Source organism: Cyclopterus lumpus, chromosome 3 (assembly GCF_009769545.1).
Source record: "Cyclopterus lumpus isolate fCycLum1 chromosome 3, fCycLum1.pri, whole genome shotgun sequence".
NCBI classification, from domain to species: Eukaryota; Metazoa; Chordata; class Actinopteri; order Perciformes; family Cyclopteridae; genus Cyclopterus; species Cyclopterus lumpus.
Window position 1 is genome coordinate 6,733,629 of NC_046968.1, and position 26,438 is coordinate 6,760,066.

General features: G+C 46.1%; 1 protein-coding gene across 1 annotated transcript; it reads left to right on the forward strand.

Moving 5' to 3' along the window:
• Positions 1–1,763: 1,763 nt before the first annotated feature.
• Positions 1,764–23,038, forward strand: LOC117751228 (multidrug resistance-associated protein 9-like). Its single transcript, XM_034562914.1, is given in 30 exon segments — positions 1,764–1,814; positions 1,994–2,142; positions 2,260–2,406; positions 2,515–2,662; positions 3,064–3,300; positions 4,450–4,623; positions 4,889–5,036; positions 5,416–5,564; positions 5,704–5,811; positions 10,611–10,841; positions 10,920–10,991; positions 11,224–11,348; positions 12,617–12,689; positions 13,057–13,260; positions 13,623–13,757; positions 14,041–14,137; positions 14,549–14,599; positions 14,930–15,022; positions 15,145–15,287; positions 15,554–15,814; positions 16,071–16,297; positions 16,506–16,643; positions 18,007–18,193; positions 19,695–19,784; positions 20,012–20,201; positions 20,620–20,779; positions 20,894–20,972; positions 21,597–21,710; positions 22,706–22,870; positions 22,946–23,038. Coding segments are annotated over 30 exon segments (4,239 nt in total).
• The last annotated feature ends 3,400 nt before the right edge of the window (positions 23,039–26,438 follow it).

Consider the following 26,438-nt stretch of genomic DNA (forward strand, 5'->3'; position numbering starts at 1 on the left):
GAGGGGTGAACAGGTGCGCTGGGCTTAAAAGTACTTTAGTGCACGGGAATTGAGCTGCGTTAGGGGCGTGGTCCTTGTACCCGAAGGGAGTAAGGGATGCGAATTCAGATGGCCATTCGGCTGAGAACCACTTGTTGCCGTAGAGGCCGCCGAAGCCTATTGAGGGCGCTGCATCTGTGAAGAGCTGGATGACTTCCGGCTTGGTGATGTGGTCGTCATGGAAAAGGAGATGCCGTTCCAAGAGGAGAGGAACTGTTGCCATAATGTTAGCTTTGTTTGGCATGCTTTGTCGAGTACAACTTGTGCGTGGAGATTTGCGGCGGAGGCGGCGGCAACTGAAAGGAGGTGAGACAAGAAGGATCCACCTTTGGGAATAATGCAAATGGCATAGTTAAGGTGGCCTTACAGTAAAAGGAGTTGGCGCTTGCTGCATTTGGGGGCAGGGAGGAAGTTGGAGATGAGTAATGAGGAGGGTAGGGATGCTTGGAATAAGACTAGTGTCTAGTGTAATGCCGAGGAATTCCAGGGATGTTTTCTGCAAAAAGGGGAACACACGAATTCCTGGAACAGGGAGGTCAGGACGTGGGGGAGGAACGTGATGTAACTGTGAGAAAGTCGTCCAAGAGGTGGACGACGTATGGGAGTTTACGGACGTTTGCTAGGATCCAGCAGATTGCTTTGGATAGGCAGTTGAAGATATTTGGGCTGCTCTTGCACCCAAAGGTCAGGCATGCAACAAAGTATTATGCGCCCTTCCAGGAGGCGCTGATGATGTCTGCCTAATCGGTGTACTGAGGTACTTACAGAGGCTGTGTTTTATCGGGTTATGGGGACAGGTTGATTTTGCGTGGGCCCCTCCGCAGATGGAGCAGGTGTGGAGGAATCGACAGCTCGAGGCGTTGCATCCTAGGTCATTGAAGTTGTAGCAAACCATCCTCCAATCTTTGTCTGCCTCTCTCTTGAGGGAGGGTGGTCGGTGGTCGGTGGCTGGTTTAGGGATGACGGAATGGGGGGTGCGGCCGAGGTGTTGAGAGGATGCATGTGGAGGCTGAGTGAGTTCCTTGGACCTGGTGGGGAGAGGCTGGCTGAGCTCGACGGGGCCAAAGGTGGTAAGCAATTCTCTGGGGGTATGGGTATTGCTTGCGGATGGGTGGATGAGTTGAGCGAGGTCGGCGTAATTACAAGTGTGTGCGACAACTGGGATGTTCGGGCGGGTGGGTGTGCTAGAGGTAACGCTGTGGCTAGGGTGGAGCTGGTGGGTGGAGGTAAATTATGCGGGAAGGAGCTGTGAATGATTGCTGGCTGACCTGTGGAAGAAAGGGTTGCATGCAAGGTAGGATGGTTAGCGTTACATTTAGGTTATGGGGAACAGAGGGATAAGGATGGGAAAAGTGGTTGGGAAGGGGAAGAACGGGATAGGGAGGAAGGGAGGAAGAGAGGCTTGGATGGAGGGAAGCATGTGCATGGTATAGTAGTGAAGGCGAGAGAGAGAGTTTCAATTCCATGGATGCTCGGTATTTAGTCAAGGAGGGGTGAACAGCTGCGCTGTGCTTAAGTACTGTAGTGTGCGGGAATTGAGCTGTGTTCGGGGCGTGGTCCTTGTTCCCGAATGAAGTTCTGTAAAACTCTATTGGTTACCGCCTCCATGTTGATGCTGTTAAAAAATATTTGGTTATAGTTTTCAAGCAATGCTTATTCTCAAATCCCTTGTTGGCAAGTAAAATAGTGATTTTGCATCCTTGTTTCCCTTGGTACAGGACAAAATGAAGAAATACTTTTCTTTGGAGAAGAATGATACTCGAGGAGTCTCCTTCGTAAGTTTAAAACAAACAACAGTCGAGTCCCAGCCTTTTCATTTGTGACTTCCACTGCCTGAGATATTTCTCTCTTATATTGTTTGTCCTGCATTCTCTCTCTCTCTCTCTCTCACTCGCACAACCATCTTTGTCTGATACTTTCACTCTGTCTCCTTATGTTTACGACTCTTAAGCAGGAAAATGTTTTCCAACAGAGAACTGGATCTGTGGCATCCAGTCCAGATCATACTGATTTGGACGACAGAAAAAAATCCTACCCGACCCTTTTTGGAAAATACAGTCAGAGCCTTCAAACCCTCAAACCCTTCCGCTGGTCCTCATCTCAGTCAGTGTCATCGATGACATCAATTATCTTCTTTTGATGCTCTTATATTTTATTTGATCAATAAATGACATGTTAACAGACAGATACTGTACCATTGCATTTTGTTTCTACGTTTAGGTCCCACCCTCTGGACAATGCAGGTTTCCTTTCCTTTGCAACCTTTGCCTGGATGACCCCCATGATGTGGGCCTTGTTCAGGAATAAGTTGGACCTGATCTCTCTCAACCTGTCACCTTTTGATGTAGCCGACACCAGTGGAGAAAGGTCTGACACTCTTGCTTATTTATGGACACACATGCATTTCTCTACCGTCATTTGACGCAATTAAATACAGAAAAAATGAATATGGCTGATTGTTTGCGTTGTGCACAGGCTACACAGACTCTGGGAGGAAGAGGTGGCAAAGATGGGCCTGGAGAAGGCCTCTCTGGTTCGAGTATTCTTTTGTTTTCAAAGAACCAGGCTGATTCTGTCCATCATTGCTGGCGTCCTTGCCATGGTGGCAGCGTTTTTGGGCCCGGTAATTACATTTGAAGCTGAATATCAGTAGCAGAACCAGTGCTTCTTCTATTTCATTCCTGATCCAGGAGCCTTTTCTAAAGTTTGTCCTAATATCACATTCAGTATAAATGTAGTGGAAGAAGTATTCAGATTCAGACTGTACAATATACTGTAAACTACACTCCAATTAAAAGGACTGCATTAAAAACTTTACTCAGTTAAAATATGCAGTTATAATCTGCTAAAGTATGATTATAAGTACTAAGTATGAAGAGTAAAAGTTCTTATTATAGATAATAAAAATAGCCAAGAAATGCAACGTTATTTACGGGTGACATCCCAAAGGTTTTGTTAATAAAATGATAGGTTGTTTAGTATTTAATCCTGTTTTGTGTGTTACAAACGTGTCTGCCCTCTCAGGCTGTTCTGGTCTATGAGATCCTGAACTACGCTGAGGAGCCAGAGAAGTCCACTGTTGCCTACGGTGTTGGTCTGTCCATTGCTTTGTTCACCTCAGAGTTCTCCAAAGCCTTCATGATTTCCTTGTTGTGGGCATTGAACCTGCGCACTGCAGTCAGGCTGAAGGGAGCCTACTCTTCAGTGGCTTTTCAGAAAGTCATCTCTCTGCGGCTGCACACCGGCATTTCAATGGGAGAGGTAAAGACTGAGTTAAATACATATAATGCTTATTTATTTCAGGGTGCCTGCATTTCTCTAGGAAAGCGATCTCATATGCCAGAATCACTTGGCCCCTCATTTGAGAGATCCTTTTACTCTTGGTGAACTGTCAAAAGTAGTGCAAAGAAAATATTTAACAAATATTCCTCATGCCTGTTTTAGATTTGTGGAGTTTAAAGGAATAATTCGATATTTATTGAAATTAAGTATTAGCTTTTTTTGGGATGAGTTAGTTGAGAACATGTCTGTACTGTACATGTGAAGCCAATCGGTTAAAGGGTGGGGCTGTAACACCCAAAAATCAAGTCAGATTTAATATTAATTTGGCACACTCATTAGATAATATATGTTCGCCCACAACATTTTTCTCCATCTGGAATCTTTTTAAAGAATGTTTGTCATCTCCTGGATCATTGTTGGACCAAGCCAAACTAAATTATCAAAACCTCATTGACTCAGCAAATGTTTGGCCAATCATCTCGTAACTAGCAGGGTATGTCTACAGGAGTACCTGAAACATACCCTGAAACTGTAGGTGGCGCTTCAAATGCAAAAGATGAGCGTGGCACAACCCAAATCAGACTATAAATCAGTACAGAACTCGCAGGATACGTTTCATGACAATGGTAAACCCTGTGTGTGAAACTATTTTGAAATCTTGCTATAGGGGGTGGGACTAGTTCTTAACATGTGCATCGGGCAAATTTGGCCGTAAATCAATGACAGTTTTTCCAAAAATCACCAAACTAGCTGGCTACTTTTGATTAAGCTTTTGAAATATGGTCAAATGTCAAAACATATGACTGGTGGGCCTTTGAGTATGACATTCTGAAAGGCTCATACATGGTCATGATGTGTCTTTAAACAAGGTTAAACCAGCTGAATTGACTTTGCTCAACTTTGTGAAGCCACACACCCAGTTCCCTGGACCCTGTAATGGCACCTTGTGGGTATATGTGTTCTTGTTTTCTGCATAACCTTGTTTTAGATGTTTTACAAGGCCCAACTTCTTTGTCATAAATATCCTGTGGAATTCACTTGCTCTCACCATTAGTTGAAGCAACTTGCCTTGGCAAAGCATTCTTGGCAAATGTAGATAACAGTCTTTCTCTCCTTCTCCCCGTCCAGATGATTGGTGTTTTGACCAACGATGGCCAGACATTATTTGAAGCAGTATTGGTAGGGAGCTTCGTGGTGTCCTGCCCAGTACTCTTTATTGTGTGTATTGTCTATTCCTGCTACATTCTGGGCTACACCGCACTGACTGGAGTCAGCATCTACCTCATCTTCATTCCAATACAGGTCTGTATGTTAGAAACCGCACAAACAGTTATTAATCAGACATATTTTTATGAGCAGTGCAAAAATGGATTCGAGCCACATCACAATCAGAGCTCAAAAGCAATAATCCAAGGTTATAAACAAAAATGCCTTTTTATCTAGTAGTCGTCAACAATGTTATGCCTTCTAACTAATTCATTCTAACTAATTCAGTCATCAACACTAATATCTTTGTATTTCCTCTTTTGTGGCTTGCTTTTAATTGACACATGTTTTGTGCTTTCAGTTAGGCTTGGCCAAGCTTATTAACACATACAGAGGGAAAACCATATTGATAACAGACAGCCGTGTTCGCACAATGAATGAGATTCTCAACAGTGTCAAGCTTATCAAGATGTACGCCTGGGAAGATTCTTTTGAAAAGAAGATCGCAGGTATGAAGTTAGGCAGACTTTGTTAAGCATTTTTTAATCTTTCTTGAATATCAAATATTATACTCATCATTTATACATTCCCTTTGTTCAAACACCAACACAATCTTGAAAGTCACGTGTGTTACTTTCCATGTTTTTGTTATTCGTTTTTTAATAAAAATCCCATAGCCACGCTGCACCAGAGGCTGAAGATGAGGCTGCCACATACCTTACACCCATATAGAACAAGCTGCCTATATGCAAAACAGGAACTTATGGGTTGAGCTCCAATGTGCCCATTCCTCCACCAGTCCATGCTCTTTTGCTAATTTATCGGTAGAAGTAAAGTTAAACAAAACTTCAACTATTCCCCCAACATGTGATGCTGTCTCTCTTATAGACTTCCGGAAAAATGAGAAGAAAGAACTGCAGAAGGTCGGTTGTGTCCAGAACGCCAATTCCAGCATCACCAGCATCATCCCCACCATTGTCACTGTTCTCACCTTCATTGTACACACTTCGTTGAGTTTGAAGCTCAACGCATTGGATGTGAGTACTGTAGCAGAGCAGCACATACAGTACAACAACCTTTACCATCGTGCCAACTGTGTGATTTACGTGGTTGATTGAGGTGGACTGAAAAATGTCAGCGTTGTGTAGCGTGAGCGTCATTCTTTGTTATTAACAGGCCTTCACCACCATCGCCATCTTCAACTCCTTGAGGTTCTGCTTGGTTCTTACGCCCCAGTGTGCGAAGGTCCTGGCTGAGGCTGCTGTTTCACTAAAACGACTCAGGGTAAACTCCTCTCTTTGTGTCCTGCCAACAATATTCATTATTACTCTAATCTTGCATAATGTCAACTTGCTGTGATGTCATCCAGCCACACCAACTATGAGGTTGTGCTTTCTAGTGATGATTGTTTAACAAAATTACAATTCAATCACTGGGAGGGGGAACAAATCGAATTAGTTTACTTTACTTTGTGGAGTCTTTTGATTTAATTTAGGAACGTGCTTTAAAGGCAGAAGTGTCTATGCGCAGAAACTGACTAAAACACATCGGCGACGTGCAGGCGCTGTGGTTCTCTGCACGCTGACACCCGCACACCGGTGAGAGCACGGGTCCATGGGGTAGCCGGCCTGGCTGGCTAGTGGCCCTCAGAGGTATAACAGCCAATTTTACCGGTACCGATGTCTCTCGTCTGACAGTTACCCCGATACGGCCTATCTTACCCGGGCCGCTCAGTGTCTCCCGTCTCTGACGTGGAGGAGCGAGAACGAGCGTTCCAGACGTCCCGAGGTAGAGCCGCGAGAAGGGCGGAGATCAAGTTCCCCCTATATGAGTTAACACCGTTCGGGTCTGATGAGTGACGCGTGTGTACAGCGGCAGTGGAGGAATAAGATGGGGTTACAGGGGACTCTGCCCTGGGTGCCCGTGCACGGTGGTCACGCGTAACCCCGTTCGTGCCTCGGATGACCTCCGCGGAGAGAAACCTGGTTGGTTTTAAACACTCAGATTTAATAATTTGTGACAAACCCTGCAAGGAGATTTAACAGCTATGAATCTCTCTCCCAGCCTGTAGATAAAACAAAGTCCGGCTAGAAGCCAGGGGTCTCCCAGTAGTATTTCTCTCCTTATCAAAGCCAATGTGTGTAGGGAATAAGTGTGTCAATATCAGTGTGTGTAGCCGTGGGAATGTGGCTCAACTCACCTCAGGGGCTGGATGATGACGACGTCGTAAAGACCTCTCAGTCGGCAGGTCGATCAAGGAACTGATTAAGTGATTGCTCAGAAAAGCCTCGAAAACAACTTATTTAGTTAAACTGCAATGCAGTCGATATTTATTCATAACAAGATTAAAAAGGGTTAACAGATAAATAGTTCGCAATACCCGTAAATATGTAAGATTTAAGCTAATGAGCAAAGTGTTTTGCCACAAAGTGCGGAGATTTGACAAATCAATATCTGACCGTCCGTATCTGTCTAGTAGGCTCAATTTGAAGACCTCGATCCTTCTTTCTTGGAACATATATACCCGGTTGCTCACAGCAACTCTCCACCTCAGACACTCGTGACCGTCCATGGGACAAGCAGGGCTTTCTTACTGCCCCTCCACGGGCAGCAGTGGCCTCGGGCTAAGGGGGATCTATCCCCCCCCTTCTTAACCATTGGGAAAAGCTCCTTAACTGTCTAGAATTGTTAAATATCAAGTTATACTGACAGTCAGGACTTTAGTTGGCAACACCTCCCTCTCACCCGCAACACTTTCCAGCTCATTCTGGGGGATCCCGAGGTGTTCCAAGGCCAGCCGGGAGATATAATGCCTCCAGCGTGTCCTCGGTCTTCCCCGGGGCCTCCTACCAGTTTGCCGTGCCCGGAAAACCTCTAATGGGAGGCGTCCAGGAGGGATCCTGACTAGATGCCCGAACCACCTCAGCTGACTCCTTTCGACACGAAGGAGCAGCAGCGACTCGACTCCAAGCTCCCCCCTGATGTCCGAGCTCCTTACCCTATCTCTAAGGCTGAGCCCGGCCACCCTAGGGAGGAAGCTCATTTCGGCCGCTTGTATCCGAGATCTCGTTCTTTCGGTCACGACCCAGAGTTCGTGACCATAGGTGAGGCTTGGAACGTAGACCGACCAGTAAATGGAGAGCTTTGCCTTCCGACTCAGCTCCCTCTTCACCAAGACGGACCGGTACAGCGCCTGTTTTACTGCTGCAGCCGCACTGATCCGCCTGTCGATCTCCCGCTCCACCTTACCCTCACTCGTGAACAAGACCCCGAGATACTTGAACTCCTTCGCTTGTGGTAGGCAGTTTGTCCCCACCTGGAGGGAGCAATCCGCCGGTTTCCGGCAGAGCACCATGGCCTCAGATTTGGAGGTGCTAACTCTCATCCCTGCCACTTCGCACTCGGCTGCAAAACGCCCCAGTGAATGCTGGAGGTCACGGTCCGAGGAGGCAAACAGGACCACATCATCCGCGAACAGCAGAGAGGCGATCCCGAGACTCCCGAACCGGATCCTCTCCGCCCCCTGGCTGCGCCTAGATATCCTGTCCGTGAAGGTCACGAACAGGACCGGTGATAAAGGGCAGCCCTGGCGGAGGCCAACACCCACCGGGAACGTGTCTGACTTACTACCGAGGATACGAACACAGCTCCTACTGCAGGCGTACAGAGACCGGATGGCCCGTGCCAACGGGTCCGGCACCCCATACTCCCGCAGCACCCCCCACAAAAACCCCAGAGGGACCCGGTCGAAAGCCTTCTTCAGGTCTACAAAGCACATGTAAACTGGTTGGTCAAACACCCAGGACCCCTCCAGTAATCTTGCGAGGGTAAAGAGCTGGTCCACTGTTCCACGATCGGGACGGAATCCGCACTGTACGTCTTGAATCCGAGGTTTGACAAGCGGTTGGAGCCTCCTCTCCAGCACCCTGGCATAAGCTTTTCCCGGGAGGCTGAGCAGTGTGATACCACGATAGTTCGAGCACACTCTCCGGTCCACCCCGGTCTGCCAGTCCATGGGCACTGTTCCCGACCCCCATGCGACACTGAAAAGGCGTGTCAACCAAGACAGCCCAACAATGTCCAGCGCTTTCAGCATCTCAGGGCGGATCTCATCCACCCCTGGCACCTTGCCACCAAGGAGCTTTTTGACTACCTTAGCAACCTCTGCCAGGGATATGGGTGAAACCACCCCAAAGTCTTCCGGCGCTGCCCCCTCTCCGGGGGACATGTTGACCGGGTTTAGGAGTTCCTCAAAGTGCTCTTTCCACCGCCCGACGATGTCCCCAGTCTGGGTCAGCAGTCCCCCCCCCCCCTGCTGAGAACAGCCTGGGGTAGACCCTGCTTTCCCTTCCTGAGCCGTCGGCTGGTTTGCCAGAACTTCCTTGAGGCCAACCGAAATCCTTCTCCATGGCCTCCCCGAACTCCTCCCATGCCTCCGCGACCATCGCAGCTGCAGCCCTTCTGGCCCGCCGGTACCCGTCAGCTGCTTCAGGAGACCCCTGGGCCAGCCAGGCCAGAAAGGCCTCCTTCTTCAGTTTGACGGCTTCCCTCACCCCCGGTGTCCACCACCGGGTTCTCGGGTTGCCGCCACGACAGGCACCGATGACCTTCCGGCCACAGCCCCGAGCAGCCGCGTCCACAATAGAGGCTTTGAACAAGATCCACTCGGATTCCATGTCCCCAGCCAAATGCTGTTCAGTGCATAAGCACAAACAACAGTCAGAGCCTTACTCCCCGCAACCCGTAGGCGCAGGGAGGCGACCCTCTCGTTCCCCGGGGAAACTCCAACACAGCGGTGCTCAGCCGGGGGCTCGTGAGTATCCCCACTCCCGACCGGCGCCTCTCACCCTGGGCAACTCCAGAGAAGGACAAAGTCCAACCCTTCTCCAGGAGCTTGGTTCCAGAGCCCATGCTGTGCGTGGAGGTGAGCCTAACTATATCTAGCTGGTACCGCTCCACCTCCTGCACCAGCTCCGGCTCTTTCCCCGCTAGTGAGGTGACGTTCCACGTCCCTAGAGCTAGTCTATGCCGCCGGCGATCGGCCCGCCCAGGTCTCCCGCCTGGCCCGCCACCCGGTCTACATAGCACCCGACCCCGATAATTCTCCCTGCGGGTGGTGGGTCCACAGGGTGACTGCTGCTCCATGCTGTTTTTTCGGGCTGAGCCCGACCGGGCCCCATGGGCGAAAGCCCGGCCACCAGACACGCGCTGACGAGCTCCTCTCCTGGGTCTGGCTCCGGGAGGGTGCCCCGGTTTCCCTTGTCCGGGCAAGGTAGCTTCAGACCGTGGGCTGCTATTCATCAGGGTTTATTGAACCGCTCTTAGTCTGGGCTCTCCCCCGAGACCTGTTTGCCTTGGGAGACCCTACCAGGGGCTGATGCCCCGGACAACATAGCTCCCAGGATCACTGAGCCACTCAAACTCCTCCACCACGTTAAGGTGGCGATTCATAGGAGGAGAAAAATAATTCATACATTTTAAAGATGGATAATCGATAATGTAGAGACATGATATAGTTCTATTTTTGTATCTTTATTAATTTCAAACCTAATTAACAGCTTGGATAGAGTTTTACTACGTGCGCCACAGGTGTCAAACTCAAGGCTGAATCCGGCCCGCCACATCATTTTATGTGGACCGTGACGGCTTGAAAGGCATATGATCACCACAAAGTTGTGAAGCCTTTACCTGGTCCCAAAAAATATTTAAGAAGGAAATCCTGTGCCGTCTCACACTCCTTGATGCTGCGTTCACACCAAAAGCAAAGCGAGTTTACTCGCCAGACTATTTGTGAGTATTTGCTTCGTTCGCAACAGAAACGCCGCAGAGGAAGAAAAACTTAATTTCCTCCATCAACCATGGAAGAAATAACCACTATTTCTGCTTTGTACATGTTGTGGAAGTTCCACAAATGTCGGAACATCAAACACCCTCGTAGCTGGGTTCATAATATTAATATTATATAATATATATAATATTATCCGTAGCTGAACACAGTTTCTCCAGGAACTGCGTCTGGAACTAAACTTAAAATCATTTTTTTATATACATTTTTAAAAAAGCTTATAAATGCAATGTTTCAGAAAATATTGCTGATCCAGAATCCAGAGCCCTACCTGATCCAGAGAAAGGACAGGGACTCAGCCATAGTGATGAAAAATGCTACACTTTCTTGGACCAGACCAACCATGCAGCCAGACTCCCCTCTAATCCCAGCCAATGAGGAGAAGGGACACAAAGTGGAGGAGATGTGCCAGAATGGGAGGACTGAAACCTTACCAACCCTGAGAAACATCTGCTTCACACTGCCCAAGGTGTGTTCTTCCACCGGTGAGAATAAATGAGGTGTTCTAGATGGGGTTAAAGATTAACCTCCACTCAATCTCCTAAAGGGAAACCTGCTTGGCATCTGTGGGAATGTGGGGAGCGGAAAGACATCACTGATTTCCAGCATTTTGGAACAGGTTGGCTCCTCCTTTTGTCTTTTTTGTTCTTTAGTCTCTTTACAATCAAGTTTATAACATAATGTTTGACATTTGTATCCGCTGTTGATTCTCACTGTTTTAATGTCCACCACTCTGTTACACAGTTATGTAAAAATGATGCTCCTTATTTACATTTAGTTAAACTACATCTAACTGATGCCATGTAACATACAGCTTTTCTTCTGGTTGTCTGCTCATTTTTATATTTTAGATGCACCTTCTGCAGGGCTCCATCACAGCTGATGGGACATTTGCCTACGTTTCCCAGCAGGCCTGGATATTTCATGGGACTGTTCAAGAAAACATCTTGATGGGGGAACCTTTCGATCAGTCAAAGTATATGATCACTTAACTATGCCTTACTATGCCTTAAAGCCTTACATTATAAGTAATCACAGACTGTTGAATATGTAAACAAAAGGAGGTATCGTTAACTGGATACTTGTGATGTTAATATGTTACCACTGTTCCTCATCATGGTGGATACTCAACCGATGCCGGGGGGGGGAGGTATTTCACCTGGTGTGGATACCTTCACTGCAGGATTCATGTATTCTGGGTTTTGACTTTTTGAAGGCCACAGGCTGCCAGTTAGACCTGCAACGAGGCACGGTGATTTTCCAAGGAAGGCTGTCACAATGATCCCCATCCACACCCCTTCTCTGCCTCCACCATCAGCGAGTATGCTAGAGACTCCATCTGGCAACCCTTCACGCCTCGCCTGCTCCCCTGATGCATCCCTTGCCTCTACCCCACACCACCATGAGCTACGCAAGCCCAATCCCACCTAGGTTGTGCCAGAAGGAGGAGGAGGAGGGGACTCTGGTTGCGGTAAGGGTGTGGAGCAAGAATTGTGGTGGCCTAGATCCCCAGCAGCAGGAACAGCTGTGGCAGCTTCTGCCAGAGTTCCGAGGCCACTTCATCCAGAGAAGGGTATCCTTTTTGGGACACCAGGTAGTGGTTAAGGCATCGCCACCATGCAAGAAAAGGTGCAGGCAGTCGCCCATCCCCACAAGCCAAAAACAGTTGAAGAGTTTTTTGGGCCTGGCCTCGTACTACAGGAGGTTTGTATGAGGGTTTTCTTGCACTGCTAAGCTACTGTTTCAGCTGCTGCAGAAGGACAGAGACTTTTCCTGGATGTAACAATGCCAGATGGCGTTCAGCAGCCTTCAGTGCACCCTGATTAATGCTCCGGTGCTTGCCCCAGCCGACCCAAGCTTGCCGTACACGCTGGACACAGACGCTAGCAGGTCGGGTATTGGGGGAGTACTTTCCCAGGCGAGACCCGAAGGGGAGCGAATGGTGGCGTTCTTCAGCACGGCGTTCAAAAAGGCTGAGTGGCACTACTGCGTAACCCGCAGGGAGCTCTTGGCAGTGGTGCTGTCAATCAGGCACTTCAAGGAGCTGGAGGGGCAGGTGGCCAGGTGGTTGGAGGAGCTTCAGGCTTTTGACTTGTGAAGCACCGGGCTAAGATGCATCACACCAATGCCATGGGCTACTGCGAGCGGAGAGAGACCCGCGAGAAGCAATACACTATCTTAAAAATGATACACTATAGATGGCTGTCCCTTGACTTTCCGGTAACTCATTGTCTTACTCCACAGATACAACAAAGTTGTGGATGTCTGCAGCCTCAGAGCTGACCTGGATATTCTCCCATATGGTGATCAAACTGAGGTAGAAGCTTTCTGCTGTACTCTCAACTCCCAGAACTAAATGTTTTTTTTTGCTTTTGAACAATTTCTGATAAGCGGAGTGAAATCACCCTGTGATGTATGGTAGGAAACCAATTGCGGACATTAGAATTAACAAAAGATGGATGAAGAGTAGTTGGTACAATTAATAATTCACTTTGTTTTTCTTTCTTTGAACTGTTTTAAAGCCTACAACTATTTAGGATCAGTTCCAAGTCTGACTGAGCTGCAGCTACAAATAGTTGTATTTGTTCTATATTGATGTAAGTTAGTTAAAGGGAAAAGCAGTTTTGTGACGTACCATTTCACGTTGTCAGTTTTCTCAATAGCTTTCTGCTGTTTGTTGGCAGATCGGAGAGCGAGGGCTGAATCTGTCAGGGGGGCAGAAGCAAAGAATCAGCCTGGCCAGAGCTGTCTACTCCAATAGAGACATCTTCCTCCTTGACGATCCGTTATCTGCTGTCGATGCCCATGTGGGGAAACACATCTTTGAGGAATGCATTAAGAAGGAGCTCCAAGGGAAATCCGTCATACTGATTACACACCAGCTCCAGGTAGACACAGTTTGTTTCTTTAGCAGATAGTGAATCCCAAGTAGCTTATTATTAATGTTAAATTTCTCAATCGAATTGCCATACTTTTTGAGTGAAACAACCAAAAAAAGGATTCGAAGGCCAACCCTACTGTAGTAAAATCTCAATGTAACAGTAAATCAAACACCAGTAAGTGGTGCCTGATTGCTTCCATTAGTATTTTATTTCTCATGAATTGTGAGCAGCATTGCAAACCACAAGATAAAATTGTCTGCCAAATGTCATAGAAGTAAACACGTGCTGTTTAGACTGCGTTAGGTTGAACTCTGGCCACAGTGCTGAGATGGTTTGTTGACATGGTTGTCCTCACTTGTGTCTGTCAGTATCTGGAGTTCTGTGATGACGTTATGCTTTTGGATGATGGCGAGGTGCAGGAGGCTGGAAACCACCAGGTCCTGATGAAAGCCAATGGCCGCTACGCTAAGCTCATTAGCAACTACCAGATGGAACAGTCCGAGGTTAAAAAAACGCAATACTCTAATGTACTGTAGCTTTTCTTATGTGTCTTTCTTCCTAGCTGTGAAACCGTTCACCGTTTTTTTTATTTATTCTTTTTTAGCACAGACAATAAACCGATACACCTAAACCATAAACCAAATGTGTCAGAGGTTTATAGGTAGCAGGAACATGTATTCTACTAGGCCATAGGTTAACGATTCATCCTTTACTTTTGGGTGAAAGTTAATTGTCCTCAACTGGTCCAGAGTTGCAGTATCATTGCGTTTTTGCTTTTTCATTCAGACTGAGGAGGAGGAGGAGGAGGTATCTCCCCAAGACACTGCCCAGCCAAAGGACATTGAGCCAAGAGAAAGCCCCGACAGGGGGTTAGTGAACCCAGGTAAACCAGGAAAACATGTAATGATCTAAAATAGATTGTGTGGGATCATTTGTATGCCTCAATTCGCCACTTAATAATGTATATTAACAAAAACTAGGCTGGAGATTATTATAGAGTTTAGTACAAAGATACACTGGAACTATAGGACATTATTTAATAACTTGAAGACATTGATCCCTGGAAGCAATTCAGAGAGCAGAACCACTCAGGGGGATGTTCTAGCAAGCAGCTTTTTAAAAGCTTTGTAAAACAATAGAAGACAGGGCAACACATCTACAATCCTGACAGCCAATATACTGTTGTTATTGTAATATTTGGGCATGTCTGTGTGTCTCCAATTTAGTCTACAGCACAGGAATTTCTTCTCTCTTTTTATTGATATCTCCCTTCCACATCTGTGCTTCCTTTCAGCATTTGACATGTCGGATGAAAAGGATGATGGAATGACAGCTGACCAAAGATGTGAGTCTCTGATGTCGATGAATTCAGATCTGATCTAGCCAGTCTCTGCAAGGATGTCAGACTCATTTGGTTCCATTTTAATGTGGGAACGTTAAAGACAAAGGTTGCGGACGTTAAGTGGACAGAAGTGCTGACTGGAAGTTTGAACAGCTTCTCTTTTAAGATCTCTTTCTTCAGTTTTTTACATTTTCCTCTCACTTTTTGTGTTTACAACAAATGAGCGCAACATTATGAATGCCTTCGAGGAGAGAATATATGCACTGTTATTCACGTATTTCAACAAGAATCTCTCCCCTTTCTACAACGGTTGTCACTTTTCTTCCCCTTCAGCTTCTCTCGGGGATCAGCTGGTCAGTCAGGAGTCTAGCACAGAAGGTGCCATCTCCTGGAGAGTCTACCATCAATATATCAAGGCAGCTGGAGGTTTGATTGCCGACAGCACTCACACACACACACACACACATTGGCATGATTGCATGCAATAATACACAATTTACACATGGACAACCTGGTTGATGATGTTTGCTGTGACTGTGCTGCTGCAGGCTACATAGTAAGCTTCCTCACCGTCCTGAACATCGTCCTGATGATTGGATCCACAGCCTTCAGCAACTGGTGGCTCAGCTTCTGGCTGGGGCAGGGTGACGGGGTGAGAACCAAATCTCTCTCTCCCTCTCTCTCTCTCTCTATATATATATATATATATACTGGATATATATCACTCTCTATATCTCTCACTCTCTCACTCACACATAGCCACAGCCCTGGTTATGTATGTGACGCTCCAAAGATTCATTCCCCAATCGGCATGTTTTATGGAAGATCTGAGGGTCGGGAATCAAAGACTCTGTTTTTTGGCAGAGATGGAGTTGGTGTGCTTTTAGAGAACAGATAGAACTTAACTGTACTATGTGATATATGTGTTATTTTCACATATATGCACTAATTGTTGACGATATTCACAATTGTATGAAAAATATCCCCAGAAATATGTAAATAAATTATCCCTCATTTATTTTTTGTTTCCCCAAGTCATTCAATAGGACAACTTCAGACCAAAGCAACATCTTACAAAACCCAAACTTCAACTTCTACCAAATGGTTTATAGCATGACGGTGGTGGTCATGTTGATACTCGCCGTCATCAAATGCTTCTCCTACACTTGGGTCACCTTGAATGCATCCACCAAACTTCACAACACCATGTTCAAGAAGGTACTGTTGAATGGCTGACCCCAGCCATCTATATAATATCAAACATCACTTAGTTAAATCTGTTAACATGTGTTACAACTGATGCAACCAAAGGGAAAGACAGGACTAGAATGCACGATTTAGAGAGCAGGATAAAGCAACCATTTTGGTCATTTTATGAACAAGGGCAATGCCATCCCCACTCATTCCCTTCAAATGACCTACTCCATATCATAATGTGTTCATGATAAAGTTTTCTTTTGTTTTCCTTTCTCAGATTTTCTCCAGTCCCATGAGTTTCTTTGACACAACGCCAACAGGCCGCATTCTCAACCGCTTCTCCAAAGATCAAGAGGAGGTGGACACGGCCCTTCCCTTCAACATGGACCCCTTCTTGCAGTTTTCTGTGATGGTTTTCTTCAACATTATCACCATCTCTGCTGTCTTCCCCCTGATTCTGGCAGCTGTGGTTTTAATGGGAGCTTTGTTAGCTCTCATTCTCTTGTGAGTTGATACTAGTTTAAAAAGGATGAATTTGATTTCTATTGGTACTTTTGGAAAATAAGATCGTAGCAATTCACGATCTGGTACCTGATGATTACACATTTAGTGAATTATGTGACGCTCATGTAGATTCTGATCTTCAAAAGCAAGTGCAGTAAAAGAGTTCTTTCAAGGTATACTAAATATATCAGTTGTGATTCATCTGCAGTATCTCCCAGAGGAGTATCCGTCATATGAAGAGGATGGAGAACATCAGTCGTTCTCCCTGCATCTCTCTCACCACCTCGACCCTGCAGGGCCTCAGCACCATCCACGCCTACAACATAAGAGACAGACACATACAACTGTAAGAGTTCCTCAACGTGACCTTTAACTGCCACTCAACTGCGTGGCTCTTCATATTGCTGTTTGCAGTGTTGTAGGGGTGTCGGGGTGTGGGGGGGATTTGGAGACAATTTTAAATGGCAGAAAATAGATAGAATTTTGTTTTTTGACGCCATTATTTTTAACATCATTGTGTATTATAATTTCCATAGTTGTAATACATTAGAATCTTTTTAAATGCATTATAATAACTGTAATAGCGCATTTTAACTTGATTATGAGTTGCTCTAAGAGGTCATGGTTTGCTTTCAGTAAAAATATAATTAATTCTATGAAAGAACAACAAACAAAACGTTTCCAAGGTTTCAGGCCAAAACGTAAAGTGTGTTGTTCTAGTGCCACGATCTGACTAAATCGCACCACAGTTGACACTGCATTCCCTTGCTTCCCCAGCAATACACCCGCCAAGTGTGAAGTAGACCAGTTGCTTTATAGTTAGATGCAGTGCAAAAGCAGCAGGTGATGTTTCAGTCAGTGTCTCTGATCCTGGTCTGCATCGTAAAAACTGAGTTACTGATCATTGGGGTGAGGCGGTACAGTACCGTATTTTCCGCACTATAGGGCGCACTGGATTATAAGGCGCACTGTCAATGGTCTATTTTAGATCTTTTTTCATATATAAAGCGCACCCGACTATAAGGCGCATTAAGCGAAACAAAACAGTCAGTCAGTCAAACTTTATTAAAGGTGTTCACAATAACTCTCAACATTGTTCAAACGTTAATGAGCGTATATTCACATTAACTCCCAACCTTGTTCAGTTGTAACACGTAAAAAAAACAGTCTGATACGCTAAATCAAACGTTAGCGTAACTCTGTGTGGTCTTCTTTACTTGGCGCAGGTCATCTTCTTGCTTCCTCCACTTCCGTACCATTGATTCATTAATGTTGAATTCTCTCGCAGATGCTCTATTCCCATGTTCTACTGCGTGACTGATAGTCTTGAGTTTGAAGTCCGCATCGTAAGCGTGTCTCTCGACAGGTGCCATTTTGGGATCCTTATACACAAACACTGTAATATTATGGCGAAGCACAGTATGTATTACTCCGCGACGCTCCTGACTACGGTAGCCGTAATGCTGCAAGCGGTGCGGCTTTGTAGTTTACCAAAGTCGTATTAAAACATTTTGACAGAGCGCCGTGTACCACACAAAATTGCCTCGAGGTCAGTAAGCACAACCAGAATTAATCCATATTCAAGGCGCTCCGGATTATAAGGGGCACTGTCGTTTTTTGAGAAAATTAAAGGCTTTTAACTGCGTCTTATAGTGCGGAAAATACGGTATATGTTCACAAACACTGACATGTCCTTTATGACTTTATAGGTTCAAGACTCTGATTGACATCAACTCCCACCACTATTTATTGTTTAATTCTGGAACACGCTGGCTCTCTTTCTGCCTGGACTCCATGGCTTCCACCATGACCTTGTTGGTGGCTCTCTTCGTAGTGCTCAGTAATGACTTCATCAGTACGTCTTTTAAAGGCTTGGCCTTGTCCTACACCATACAGGTAACTTTGGTAGAGAACATGAATGAACCTTTGGTGTATTTTTGTTTTTGTAAAGATATTTACAAAATGATGTCCCACTTCAATCTCCATAATCTCTTTCAATCCGGCTTTGGTTACTGAAAATCACAAATGATATGCTTCTCGCTGCTGATTCTGGCTTCCTCAACATCCTCATCCTCCTTGACCTCAGTGCCGCCTTCAACACTATCAACCACTCCATCCTCCTCTCACGTCTCCAGTACTCCCTTGTCATAACTGGCACTGCCCTTTCCTGGTTCACCTCATATCTTTCAGACCGACATCAATTCATTGCCATAAACAACTGTAAATCCTCCACCTCCCCAGTCACCCACGGTGCCAAGGTTGTGTGCTTGCTCCTTTCCTCTTCATCATTTACATCTTTCCCCTTGTACAAATCATCCGTTGTCATGGTCTCGACTTCCACTGCTACGCTGACGACACCCAACTCTATTTCTCCTCCAAGACCATCACCTCAGTCACCCACTCTACTCTCTCCACCTGTGTCACTAATATAAAATCATGGATGCAACAGAACTTTCTCAAACTCAACTGCAATAAATCTGAAATATTCATCATCAGCCCTAACTCCCTCACCTGCTCAATCTAGACCTTCTCTCTCAACATTGATGGCTCCATCCTCACCCCCTCCACACAGGTCCGCAACCTTGGTATCATCCTCGACCCCACCCTCTCTTTCCTACCCCACGCCAACCACATCACATAAGCTGCCTTTTTTCACCTCAGGAACATTGCACCCCTCCGGCCCTCCCTGTCCTCTGCCACCACTGGAATTCTCATCCATGCCCTCATAACCTCCAGACTTGACTACTGCAACAGCATCCTCTTTGGCTTTCCCAACAAAATTCTCAATAAACTTCAGTATGTTCAGGACTCTGCCGCTCGACTGCTCACCTCCACCTGCCGCTATGAACAGATCACCCCGGTCAAATTCAGGATAGACTTTAAGATAATACTCATCACCTACAAAGCCCTAAACAACCTGGCCCCTCCCCCTCCAAGCCCCAACCCGTTGCCTCAAGCCCGCCAGTGCAAACACTCTGAAGACCATCAGGACCAAGCGCCGGATCTGGGGTGAGAGGGTCTTCTCAGCTGCTGCACCCCCATCTCTGGAACGCCCTCCCCATCCACATTCGTCAGGATCCCCCCCTATCATCATTCAAGCAAGCCCTCAAAACCCACCTCTTCAAATTCACCTTCACCTGCTAGCCCCTGCACCCTACCCTCCACAACATGACGCATAGCTTCTCCAGTTTTTTTTAACCCTAAATGTTCTGTTTGTTTGTTTTGTTTGCTCCTTGTCTTTCTATTTAATTTTGTCCCGTTTGTCTATGCGTTATGTAAAGCGTCTTTGAGTGTAAAACAGAGTAGAAAAGCGCTATATGAATTCAAAGTATTATTATTATTATTATATATTGAAAGCAACTGCAATGTGTGTGTTTAAAGATGTTGTGTTTTCCAGCTGACAGGCATGCTTCAGTATACAGTGAGGCAGGCAACAGAAGTGGAGGCTAGATTCAGCTCGGTGGAGCGGCTGCAGGAATACATCACGGTCAGAACCTAAACTTCTCTGCCTCATACAAATAATGACTGTTTATACACAGGTTGCCTGATAACTATAAACTATCCATCCATCTTTCCTGGTCTTCTTAAAACTCTCCGTTAAACCTCACAAGAAGAACACTTTCTGAAGCTATTAGTTTCTCTTCTATGATGTTAATTATCCTCTGACACACCTCCTTTCACCTCCTTCAAATTATTATTTTTAATTGTGTACAGGGTTGTAAGTCTGAGGCCCCCAGGCAAATAAAGGAAGCCCAAGTCCCAAAGGACTGGCCGAAGAGTGGAACCATCACCTTCCAGGACTATACGATGAGGTACAGGGAGAATACCCCCATTGTCCTGAACGGACTCAATTTCTCCATTCGAGCTGGAGAGAAGCTGGGCATTGTGGGAAGGACAGGCTCTGGTAAGACCCTGACTCCAGCAGTTTTATACTGTAAATGGGAAAGTCAGAAAATGTCAAGATGACTCAGACATATTCATTATTTATTGATTGAGGGAAATTATCAGAGTTGAATTTTGAACAGGCCTGAATACACACCCAATTTTAAATATTTCAATACGTCATTTCATATATCAAACAACGTATATGCATTACAATAAATCACAAAAACTATAGTATATTGATCATAATGTATCTTCAAATATGTAAATGTTGATAGCCCTGTTGTTACAACAGCGTCTTTGGATTTAAATGAGTAAATAAAAGATCTTCCTTGTATTAATAATTAAAGTGTTAAATTCTAAAGACATGCCTGAAGGGTGCTGGGGGAAACCCTGCTTTTGTAAACCGTGAGGGTTACTGTTGTGCTTTGTCTCTATAGGAAAGTCCTCTCTTGGCGTGGCTCTGTTCAGGCTGGTGGAGCCAGCAGCAGGAACCATCCTGATAGATGGCATGGACATCACGGCCATTGGACTGCAGGATCTGCGCAGCAAATTGTCCATCATCCCCCAGGATCCGGTGCTATTCAGTGGTACAGTCAGGTAACCTAAGCCAACCCCTAACTCCATAGAGGTTAATGTTTACACGCCGGTACAACATTTTCTTACTGAGGTTACTGACCGGCCAACTGTGATGCTGCATGTCCTCTCCTCCAGGTACAACTTAGACCCCTTCAATAACTTCAATGATGAGGAGATCTGGGCGGTGCTGGAGAAGACCTACATGAAGGACTCGGTATGTTCCAGAGACAATATGAAGCACAGTATATCAACAGTTTCATTATAGCATGTGATCAGTTATCCAGAATACATCTTCTTTGCCAGTGTGAAGCATTTTTTCCTCGTATATCTTGAATTACAATGTTATCTGACCAGATAGTTGCTTATCAGTGGTCTATTGGTATTATTTAACCCTTATTTTCAAATATAGTATGAACTGTAGCATTGGTGGACGAAGTATTAATAACAATACCATACTGTGAAAATACTTCATCACAGGTAAAGTCACTGTATGTAAGATCTTACTTGAGTAAAGGTACAGAAGTACTATATGAATTTAGGGGTGGCTGTACCTCATGGGGAGAGTGGTCGTCCTGAAACCAAAAGGTAGCCGGTTCGACCCCCGTACACACAGCAGAAAAATGCACCCTGACCAGAGTGTTACGCAATGATATTATTAGATTATTATTACCAATGCCTTAATTTCGTAGCATTTTTATGTTTAAGTTGGTATTTATTTCTATTTTACAAACATTTGGGTTGTTATATCATTGTTTGATCATAGTCAAGCTAGGTTACTCTCATAGGTGGAGGTAGCAGTAGTAAAACTGTTTCTTTGAGTATTGTTTGGTTTCCTCAGATCTCCAGACTGGAGGGGAAACTAGAGGCAACAGTGTTGGAGAATGGAGAGAACTTCTCTGTAGGAGAGAGACAACTCATGTGTATGGCTAGAGCACTACTACGCAACTCCAAGGTTTGTTCATGCATCTGTTTCTTCTGATACCTTGCAATTTTCCACACTTCCCAATGTTACTGCCGCTAAACAGCCACTGGATTACTTCTCCCAGGTGTCTATCCGTCATGGATTCTCAGGACTTACGTTTACACGTCCTGATCAGCTGATCACAGCTGGGCTTCAAAAGCTGTAGAATCTTCAGTCTGTGCACCAATACGAGCTAAGACACAGTTATCACTGCCAGAGCAGCAGTGTTTCCTTTCTCTAACGTCTAACCTGTTTAACAAACTTCTTACTGTTCTGTGTCCTGGATCGATCGGAGCAGGATCAATTGTGACGGGCAGAATGCGTTTATACATATTATTGTTTATTTGCGTCTGTTTTTGTCTCTTGAACACTGCAAATAATTTTTTTGTTTAAATGTTTCTGGTAAAATTAAAAACGTAACTTATGGAACCTGAAGCTCATTTATCAGCCTCACATGACTGAATGAAATGTCAACAAAATATGTAAAAGAGTCTTTCCTGCTCTCTCCGATCGGCTGCAGCGTCCGATCAAATTAATGAATCAAAACAACAATGTGTGTGTGACGGTCTTTAAAACTCTTCCGTGAAGGATGCTCTCTTGTATTCTTGCTCAAGGGTCCATAGAGATCCCTCCTCGCTCCTCATACCAGAAATGAGAGCTTTAAGGCGGCTGTCAAGATGGCGGAGCTGAACTACTTCCGGTTGAAGCAAGGAAAATTACAAATAAGACACTTAAGATGTACCAATACTCCTGCCTTCTCACTGTTGGTTGTCGTTTAGTCTTTCATTCATTCCTTGTTGCATGGAGTTTTGTTTGTGTACCAGCCTGCCGAACAACCTGCTTTATTTGGATTCTGAAAGCCATTTCAATGTAATCATCCTCCTCATCTGTGACAAACTGTGCAAACTTGACCCAATGTGTTGTTAAAAAAACAAACGGCTTGTCTTTCTTCGTCTGGACTAACTGTCCCTTCTGTTGTCCAACAGATCATTCTCTTGGATGAGGCTACAGCTTCCATCGATGCAGAGACAGACGCCTTGATCCAGAACACCATCCAAGAAGCCTTCAAGGACTGCACCATGCTCACTATCGCCCATCGTATCAACACTGTGCTCCACGCAGATCGTATTCTGGTCATGGACAATGGCGAGGTAACAGATGAATACACAAACAGAAAGTTTGTGTGCTTCCAAACCTTGACTAACAGGAAGTGATTTGTTCGACAGGTGGCAGAGTTTGACGACCCAGATGTGCTGAAGCAAAGACCAGACTCTCTGTTCTCCTCACTCCTCACTGCTGCCAACACTGTGAACACCTGATCCACAGAGGCCCCGTGGCACCACTACACACTAATAACGTAACATATTAATATTCATTGATTCAACCATATCTTAATCCGTCCTGTCATATTGTAATCTGGACTTTGGTTTTATCCGGTGTGACTGAACAGCAGAGAAGAAAAATACACAATTTTTGTTTTTCACCTTATAAACTGTGTAGATATTGATGTATTTATGTATATTTAAAACATTTTATTTATTGATTTTCTATGACTTTGTAACACACTTTGCAAAGCTTCCGTGTGAAGTCTGCTGGCTGAATATTAACTACTTATGCGATAGCACAGTGGCACAGAGGGACAAAACACAACATGAATTTCACAAAACGCCAAAAGAGACAACACAAAGCTGTTTGGTAAGACTAAAACCAAAATCCTTGGTTCATTGTAACCGATGATTCCTCGTCAGTGAATGGACAGTACAAAGTTTAGTGACCAATTGATAAATAGTAGAGGGGTGTTTCTAAAGTCTATTTTCCTGTTTGGGCTTTATATGATCTCTATGGTCACATGTGGGACTACATGCTACCCTTACACAATGACTGTCTTGTTTGTTGTAAGTGTTGGTAAAATAAACACCCGGTTGGTCTCCACGTAACCTCTGTGTCGAGCTTCCTGCTTCCAAAATCCAGCCACTAGGTGGCCATCCTAACAAGCAAGAAAGGACCAGCTTCACTAAACAACTCACATCTTACATCTAGGATTTGCATTTAGATGCAGAAAACCGTGAGCTGACTTTGGCTGCTTCCTAAGTGCTTATTGCAATTATCAGTTTAACCATTAAACAACAATACGAATTTTGATTGATTAATATTATTCTCTGCGAATCACCACTTTAACGTGGTGGAGGAGTTTGAGTGACTCAGTGATCCTGGGAGCTATGTTGTCCGGGGTATTAGCCCTTGGTAGGCTCTCACAAGGTAAACAGGTCTCGGAGGAGAGCCCAGACTAAGAGTGGTAAAAAAATCCTGCCCACATACTTCCGCTACCTCGCCTGGACCAGGAAAACCGGGGATCCCCCCAGCCCCTGGCTGAGCGCCGCCATGTTGAAGTTTTCCCCTGAGAATGAGAGGGTCCTCCTTGCTGCGCACGCATGTTGCGGGGAGTAAGGCTCTGACTGTTGTTTGTGCTTATGCTTATGTCGTGGCGGCAACCCAAGAACAGGGTGGTGGACACCGGGGGTGAGGGAAGCCGTCAAGCTGAAGAAGGAGGACTTTCGAGCCTGGTTAGCCCAGGGTTCTCCTGAAGCAGCTGACAGGTACCGGCAGGCCAAAAAGGCTGCACCTGCGGTGGTCACAGATGCTACAATTCGGGCATTGGAGGAGTTCGGGGAGGCCATGGACTTTTCGGTGGGCCTCAAGGAGGTTCTGGCAAACCATCTGACAGGCTCTGGAAGGGAAATCAGGGCCTACCCCAGGCTGTTGTCAGAGTTGCTGACTCGGACGGGGGACATCATCAGACGGTGGAAAGAGCACTTTGAGGAGGTCCTATACCCGGCGATCATGTCCCCCTGGAGAGGGGGCAGCTCCTGACGACTTGGAGGGGAAGGGTGGTCGGTGGAGGGTACTAAGGTTGTCAAAAAGCTCCTTGGGGACAAGTTGCCGGGCGTGGATGAGATCCGCCCTGAGATGCTGAAGGCGCTGGACATTGTTGGCTGACAAGCCTTTTCAAAGTCGCATGGGTGTCAGGAACAGGGCCCATGGACTGGCAGACCAGGGTGGTGATTACCATTTTCAAAAAGGAGGAGCGGAGAATGCTCAAACTATCGTGGTATCACACTACTCAGCCTCCCGGGGAAAGCTTATGACAGGTGCTGGAAATGAGGCTCCGACCGTTTGTCGAACCTCCGATTCAAGACGAGCAGTACAAATTCTGTCCCGGTCGTGGCATCATGGACCCTCGCAAGACTACTGGAGGGCCAACCAGTCTACATGTGCTTTGTGGACTTGGAGAAGGCTTTTGACTGGGTCCCTCTGGGGATTTTGTGGGGGGTGCTGCAGGAGTATGGGGTGCCGGACTCGTTTCAACAGGCTATCCAGTCTCTGTATGCCTACAGTAAAAGCTGTGTTCATATTCTGGGGTGTTGGCCTCCTCCAGGGCTGCCCTTTATCGGCGGTCCTGTTTGTGATTTTTACGGACAGGATATCTAGGCGCTGCTAAGGGGGTGGGGGGGGGGGGGGATAACGTCGGGTTCGGGGTCTCTGGATCACCTCTCTGCTGTTTGCATATGATGTGGTCCTGTTTGCCTCCTCGGACCGTGACTTCCAGTATTCACTGGGGCGTTTTGCAGCCGAGTCTGAAGTGGCGGGGATGAGAGTCAGCACCTCCAAATCTGAAGCCATGGTCCTCTGCCGGAAACCGGTGGATTGCTCCCTCCAGGTGGGGACAGAGTGCCTACCCCAAGCGAAGAAGTTCAAGTATCTTGGGGTTTTGTTCACCAGTGAGGGTAAGATGGAGCGGGAGATCGACAGGCGGATTGATGCGGCTGCGTCAGTAAAACAGGCGCTGCACCGGACCGTCTTGGTTAAGAGGGAACTGAGCCGGAAGACAAAACTTTTAATTTACTGATCGGTCTATGTTCCAACCCTCACCTATGGTCATGAACTCTAGGTTGTGATCGAAAGAATGAGGTTGCGGATACAAGAGGCAGAAATGTATTTCCTCCTTAGGGTGGACGGGCTGAGTCTTAGAGGTAGGTTAAGGAGCTCGGACATCAGCAGGGAACTTGGGGTTGAGCTGCTACTCCTTTGTGTCGAAAGGAGTCAGCTCAGGTGGTTCGGCATCTAATTTGGATGCCTCCTGGACGCCTACCACTGGAAGTTTTCCAGGTACGTTCAACTGGGAGGAGACCCGGGGAAGGACTCAGGACACCCTGGAGGAATTATAACGCCTCGGGATCCCCCGGAATGAGCTCGAAAATGTTGCGGGTGAGAGGGAAGCCTGGGTCTCACACATCAGCCATTCACTCCTCACGCATACTCACTCATCATTCTATCAGCGTCATCAGCACCACCACCATGTCTGGACTCCACGGGGGAATTTATCTATGTATATCTATGTAGAGTCCAAGCGCCAGAGACTCTGTTAAGACTTAATCAGCACATAGCATCTGTTAATAATAAATGGACCTGTACTTGGATAGCGCTTTCTAGTTTTCTGACCACTCAAAGTGCTTTAACACTACATGACTTCATTCAACCATTCACACCCATTTATACACTGATGGGAGGAGCGAAGGTTTCACCTGTACATCAGCAGTAATTAACATTCACACAGAAAAGGCACAGCTACAGGAGCAATTTTGGGGTTAAGTGTCTTGCCCAAGGACACATCGACATGGGCTAGCAGAGCTGGGGAATCGAACAGCCGATCCTCTGATT